Source organism: Nematolebias whitei, chromosome 16 (assembly GCF_014905685.2).
Source record: "Nematolebias whitei isolate Nwh7 chromosome 16, NemWhi1, whole genome shotgun sequence".
NCBI lineage: Eukaryota > Metazoa > Chordata > Actinopteri > Cyprinodontiformes > Rivulidae > Nematolebias > Nematolebias whitei.
In genome coordinates this window covers 41,098,784-41,105,566 of record NC_056513.1, presented here as the reverse complement: position 1 = coordinate 41,105,566, position 6,783 = coordinate 41,098,784, and the positions used below count along the sequence as shown (strand labels likewise).

Sequence of the window (6,783 nt, the reverse complement as noted above, 5' to 3'; positions counted from 1 at the left end):
ATTGAAAGACTATTAATAGACTATTGAAAGATAATTAAAAGACTATTAATAGACTACTGAAAGATTATTGAAAGACCATTGAAAGACTATTCAGTACAGCAGGACAGATTCTCTCCCAAAAGAGTCAGACTGGACAAAAAACAACAACTTTAAAACCAACTTGTTCTGAACGTGAACAAGAAATTCTTGCTGCGATATTAAAATGTGTCAGTTCATGGTGTCAGGACAGGAGACAAGAGATGTCTCCAAATGTCTCGACACTCGGTCCAAGTTTTGAAAATGCTGTCAGAAGTTAAAATATCATTCACTGTTAACTCATTACAAGTTTGACTAGACAATATTTTCACTGGAGTTGAAACGATCAGAGTCTGTTCCTTTGTCAGTTGTGTCTAATGCTCCTTTATCCTGATGCATGCTCAATAATCCAGGTAGGAAAATCTAAAAAAGTTCAATCTGGTCCTCTGGACATAAAAAAAAACAAACAAAAAAAAAAAAGCAAAAAAATGTAGAAACGTTTCGTCTTTCATCCTGAGGACTTCCTCAGTCTGAGGTGCTGTATTCAGCTCAGTCTTATAAACAGCACCTTCTCAGAGTGGATCAACCAGTTTGCTGCTGACAACCAAAACCATGGTCCTTCTTGAGCATGTGATCAGCTGGTTCTGGTTGTCAGCAGCAAACTGGTTGATCCACTCTGAGAAGGTGCTATTTAAGAGACTGAGCTGAATACAGCTCCTCAGACTGAGGAAGTCCTCAGGATGAGAGACGAAACGTTTCTACATTTTTTTGCTTTGCTTTGTTTTTTTTGAATGTCCAGAGGACCAGATTGAACTTTTTTGGTCTAATGCTCCTTTTGTTCAGGCAGACAACTTTTACTTAAATTATTTACTGCAGTTAAAATGACACATTGGTTTTGCTTTGTGTTAAATAAAAACTTTTAAAAGTATAATATCATTCCTCTTTCTTATTTTGATTAATGACATTTAACTCTGCAGGTCATCCCTGAAATTCTGACACAGAATCACGAGTCCAAGTGTGAAATGTGTCACAGAGTAAACACAATAAAAACATGTATTATCTGCAGCATCGTTCAGTAAAATGGAACAACACTGTTAATGTATTACAGAAAATATACATACAGTAGGTACATTTAATGATATTGTAGACCATTGCGTTAGGTAATACATTCAGCAAGTACTTTTACTTTTAATACTTTATGTATTTTTAAAAGCAAGTACTTACTTACTTCTGCTCAAGTAAAAACATTAATGTGGTACTTCTACTTTTACTAGAGAACATTTTTGTCTGTTGATTTGTACTTTTACTTAAGTACGGTGTTTGAGTACTTTCTCCACCCCTGGTAAAATATCCTGTAAAATATCCTGTGAGCATGGGATGATCTTAGTGAGTGTCTGAAAGCGTTAGCCGACCTTCACCTCAGTCACTTTTAAAGGACCTGATCTAAAACGAGGTGTGGCTGCAGCTGAGGGTCGTTCACGACACGCAGTCTGAGGGCGACACGGTGCACGAGGTTTTCTGTAAAGACCACAACCGTTCCTACAAACTGAGGGATGAAAGGCGCCGAGCGATACGCATTCCTTCAAGGAATGAAATGCTGTTAAAGCTTTGTGTGTTCTTCGTGTGTTCTTGTGTGTTCTTCGTGTGTTCTTGTGTGTTCTTCTGTGTTCTTGTGTGTTCTTCGTGTGTTCTTCTGTGTTCTTGTGTATTCTTCGTGTGTTCTTCGTGTGTTCTTGTGTGTTCTTCGTGTGTTCTTGTGTGTTCTTTGTGTGTTCTTTTGTGTTCTTGTGTGTTCTTCGTGTGTTCTTGTGTGTTCTTCGTGTGTTCTTCGTGTTCTTTGTGTGTTCTTCGTGTGTTCTTTGTGTGCTGCATGAAAACGCGCTCGTGGCGGCTGAGGACTCACAGAAAGTGGCAGTCGGAGTCAGTCTCTGGGTGGGTGAACTCCACTCCGACCTCAAACGAGCTCTGAAAACACAAAGTGTTTGATGCGTTGTCACCGTGTAAAAAGCTGCTCACGCCATTTACACATCGTTTTGTTGTCAGTGAAACTTTAATGTTTTTCCATCCTTCATATGAAAAACATGAAGCTCTGCTCTCTGCTTTTACTCACTTTGGTAACCACAGCGACGCCTCCCAGCTCTTTGGCTATCAAACCCTGCATGGTCCACTTGAAGGCCTCCTTCACCTGGATGACATCATCCTTAGTGAGCGCCAGACCTTTGTCTCTGAAAGAACAAAGATCGTTCCAACATGTCCGACTCTAAAGGTGCTCAACACGTCAGGCTGACCTCTCACCTCACTTCCTTCTTCACGTGGAGCCAACAGGAGTGCTGCAGGGGCCACAGAGCACATTAGTAAAGAGACAAACTGTGTTCAGGTTAGAAACTGCCGCCTCACACACCTCACGCACGCAGAGCTGCGCAGGAAGAGAGACGGACAACAGCAGCGTGTCAAAGTCATAGTTTCCTTCCCTCACTGCCTCTGCCACCTGTGGGACCAGAAACATGACCAGTGTGTCCATTTAACGTCGGTCACAGGACAACGACACGGCGGCACGCACCTTTGCTGCCTGTTCAGCCCCACACAGACCCTGCAGGACACCCAGACACACCACACACACACAAGCGTGTCCCTGTGAGTCTGCAGCCGCCTCACTGGGATCCAGTTTAGCTCTTTTACTGGGTGGCTCTCCAGCTGCATCATGTGACGAGTCGTCAGCGGTGGAGGAATTCTGCACCTTGCCATCATGCTTTTGTCCAATAAACGCTCGAAGTAGTTCCAGTGTCTCCTGCATGATCAGACATTGAGGGTTTTATTGAGCTGGATCACTGTGAAAGGCGAGTCGTGCTGGGAGTCAGCGTCCTACCTGCGGCGGCTGTCGGTACGGGGCCTGGACGCTCACGCAGCAGAACCTGAGGACGCAGCGTGCGCAGCAGCCGGCTGACAGCAGCTTCTGGACGATGGGTTTATCCGTGTCCTTCAGAGGCAGCATGGCAGCAGGCTGCAGGACGAGCAACATCTGGGTTACACCGGGAACCAGAGGAGCTGGAGAAGAACAGCCTCTGCTCTTCTTCATTACTAAAGAGAAGCCACGCACGACGACGCCAGAAGATGTTTCACACAGTCGTACTGCAAGGACAGACGGTCACACCAGGCGTGCACAGATGTTTCACCGAAGCCTGGTCGTGAGTATCTGCACCGGACAGTGTGCGGGAACTGTTTTTATAATACAGCTAGCAGCTCCTCCGAGCTCGCAGACTTGGAGGCGACCTTGGAGGCGCCCTTGGAGTAGCAGCTGAACAGCAGCTCCTCATTCAGCTCTCTGCCGACTCAAACACGGTTCATGGGCAGTTACACAACACCCATACACTCTGACCAAACACACAACACTTTTTCCTCTAAACATTCGGTTTTGGATCATGGAAGCTGGTGGCACGGTGGTGCAGTTGGTAGAGCTGCTGCCTCTCAGCAAAAAGGTTGCCAAATAAAATCCCGTCTGGGGTCTTTCTGGGTGGAGTCTGCATGTTCTCTGCGTGCTACGTGGGTTTTCTCCAGGTTCTCCAGTTTCCTCCCACAGACCAACAACATGCATGTTAGACTGATGGTAACTCTGAATTGTTCCTGGGGCGGCTGTGGCTCAGTGGTTACAGCAGTCGTCCTCCATTGTGAGAGTTGGGGGTTCGAACCCACCAGCAGTCACATGCTGAAGTGTCCCTGGGCAAGACACTGAACCCCTCATAGCCTCTGATGTGTGTGTCCATCAGTGTCTGAATGTGATAAAGCTCTGATTAGTCTCTTTAGAATGATTTGTTCTATTATCTTTGTAGAGATCTAGTATAGAGCTGTATGAATGGGTAAATGAGGCACAGATTGTTGTAAAGAACTTTGAGTATCTTGAAATAAGATAGAAAGGAGCTGTTGTAGTGAACCTGATCTGACCTCAAATCTTGATCAGATGAACTGAGACTGTTATTTCATTGATCTGCATCCAGGAATACAGTTTGAGCCATCTGGTGACTTTCTTTCTTGAATTAATCAAGCAGAAAAGACAATTTTTATAATCATTACTGTTTTACAAATGTTTGATAATCAAATTGTGTTAGTTCACTCAATGTTACAGGTTGAAAAGAACTACTCATTTTTATTTCACATAAACAGTAAGTAATGATTTTTATTCCTCATTCAAAGAAGAAATCAGGTTAATATGCATTTCTTGATTTTTCTGTCTGCAATGTAAGTATGTTAAAGGTCGGTTCTTGGTCAACTAAAATGTTTACTGAGAAGAAAATGTCATGTTTAATCTTTATAGAAGATTATAAGTGTGAGACTCCACGAAGTCTGAAGTCCTACAATAATCTTTCTGTTTGTCACTAAAACAATCCTTGACTTTTAATAACATCTTACATCATACACCACACCTCTATTCCTGGTCCATCGACCAATCAAAAGCTCTCAAATGACCCGGAAGTCGACCCATTTAAAATGTGGCAACTTCCCAGTTCATAGAGGAGTTGCAAGAAGCTGAGACGCTGAGTTGCTGGAGTTTGTTGGTTGCTGTGTTGCTGTACTCAGAAATGAGTTCAACTAGAGAGCGCACAGAGTGATGGAGTTAGAGCTCTTGGATGCAGACGCGTTCAGGATGATCCAGAGACGTTTTGGGATTATAATTTCTGTTTGAACACCACGCACGACTCTCGAAGGATTTCAGCTGCTCTCAACGGAGACGCTGAAAGAGTCTGAAGGATTCTATACCGACATTGAGCTATCGTCAACCAGGTAACAGTTTCTTCTTCGACTAAAGTGTACCGGAAGCAAGCTGAGATCTGATGGAGCGTGCACGTTTTCTGGTCAAACAGATTAATTCCCTCACAAATCTCTCTGTAAGATAAATCTCCATTTCCATCTTAAACTCTGCTTTCTCTTAAAATCAGTACAGATATCTTAGAAATATCTGAAGCAAAGTCCTCAATCACCGCCGCGTGATTGAAGCTCATTATTTGTGAAACTTGTCTGTTATTATTTTCATATTTTGCCAAATTAATGTAAATGTTTGATGTTAAACTTTGATTCTGAAAATAAATGACCGCATTCATTTGATGGGTCAAAGATAATAACGTCTCTCGTTCGCATTTCTGTTAAAATTCAATGCACGACATTTACACAGTCAGAAAGATGAGGAACTCGTGAAAAGTATGCATATATATTTCCCTATATTGTACTACTACACTGTATAGGTACAGTCCATGTACCATTCCCTAGGTGAGAGAGAGAGAGAGAGAATGGTTGTCTATGTGTCCCTGTGATGGACTTGAGACCTGTCCAGGGCGTCCCCCACCTCTCACACAGTCACTGATGGACATGAGCACCAGTGACCCCTGCGACCCAAAAAGGAGGAAGCGGGTAAAGATAATGGATGGATGGATGGATGATGGATGGATGGATGGATGATGGATGGATGGATGATGGATGGATGGATGGATGATGGATGGATGGATGATGGAAACTTTCCACAGCCTTTCAACATCTTTATTGTCTTTTTCTTTTACATCATTGGACGTCATCAACTGTCCAGTAGTGGTTTTAACATGTACAGTATCTGCTGATGTACATCCATCCATCCGTCCGTCCATCCATCCATCCACCCGTCCATCCATCCACCCGTCCATCTATCCACCCGTCCATCCATCCATCCATCCACCCATCCATCCAACTATCCATCCATCCATCCACCCGTCCATCCATCCATCCATCCATCCGTCCATCCATCCATCCATCCATCCACCCATCCACCCATCCATCCATCCATCCATCCATCCATCCTTCCACCCATCCATCCATCCAGAATGAACAGAACTGCCAGTAGGTCCAGTGCTTGTGTCCTTTCCTTCCTGAGCTTTAGGAATCAGTGGAGGAGGTGAAGTCTTCTTGTTGCTGGACATTCTGTGGACCTGTCTGCATTAAAGTCACAGAATTGATACAACTCCACAAGAACACTGACGGACTTTTGAGTTTGTTACTGGAAACAGCCTGGATGCTCCTTTCCCCTTTTAATCAGGAGCACACAGCGTCTTATCTCTTCCAAACAGGAGCTGGAATCCTTTGAGGACCATCCATATTTCCAGTATGACGCTCCCAGTAGACTCTGGTTTGGGAAGCCGTCTTTGCCTCAAGCGGAGTTCACGTATAGACGTCTCGTTCATGATGGAGCAGCAAATGGATCAAAGGATTAAGGCCCCATCTGCAGTAATGAGGGTGTTGTTCTGGTCTGTTGAAGTGAAGTGTCTGAGCTATATGGCCAAAATCTCTATTTACTGATCTACGTTCCAAACCTTACCTATGGCCAGGAGAAACAGACCGTGACTGAGAACAAGATCCTGGATACAAGCAGCTGAAATGAGGTTCCCCTGTCATGTGGAGCCTGTCCACACGACCTCGTGCTCGAGGTCAGGACCTCCGTTATCTGGGGGAACTTGGATTTGAGTCGCTGCTCCTCCACATTAAAGGAAATCTGCTGAGGTGCCTCCTCCTGGAGGTTTTCCAGGCAGGCCGCATTAGACCCCAGGGTAGATCCAGAACTCAACGGAAGGAAGATATAAAGTCCGTCTGGCCCGGGAGCACCCTGGGACCCCCAGGAGGAGCTGGAGTGTCCCGGGAACACCCTGGGACCCCCAGGAGGAGCTGGAGTGGCCCGGGAACACCCTGGGACCCCCAGGAGGAGCTGGAGTGTCCCGGGAGCACCCTGGGACCCCCAGGAGGAGCTGGAGTGTC

The 6,783-nt window shown here is 45.0% G+C and overlaps 2 protein-coding genes across 2 annotated transcripts in view; one reads left to right on the top strand and one right to left on the bottom strand.

Moving 5' to 3' along the window:
* The window catches only part of akt3b (v-akt murine thymoma viral oncogene homolog 3b), a 97,522-nt gene that overhangs the window by 67,203 nt on the left and 23,536 nt on the right, over positions 1-6,783 (top strand). The gene's annotated exons all lie outside the window — the stretch shown is intronic.
* The window catches only part of pus10 (pseudouridine synthase 10), a 13,922-nt gene that overhangs the window by 6,532 nt on the left and 607 nt on the right, over positions 1-6,783 (bottom strand). The window contains exons 2-7 of the mRNA XM_037690000.1: positions 2,882-3,016; positions 2,576-2,803; positions 2,417-2,503; positions 2,311-2,345; positions 2,126-2,240; positions 1,919-1,980 (exon numbers count right to left, since the gene is read on the bottom strand). Of these exons, the coding sequence (XP_037545928.1) occupies positions 1,919-1,980; positions 2,126-2,240; positions 2,311-2,345; positions 2,417-2,503; positions 2,576-2,803; positions 2,882-3,007 (653 nt within the window). The 5' untranslated portion in view covers positions 3,008-3,016. The remainder of the gene's footprint in view (positions 1-1,918; positions 1,981-2,125; positions 2,241-2,310; positions 2,346-2,416; positions 2,504-2,575; positions 2,804-2,881; positions 3,017-6,783) is intronic.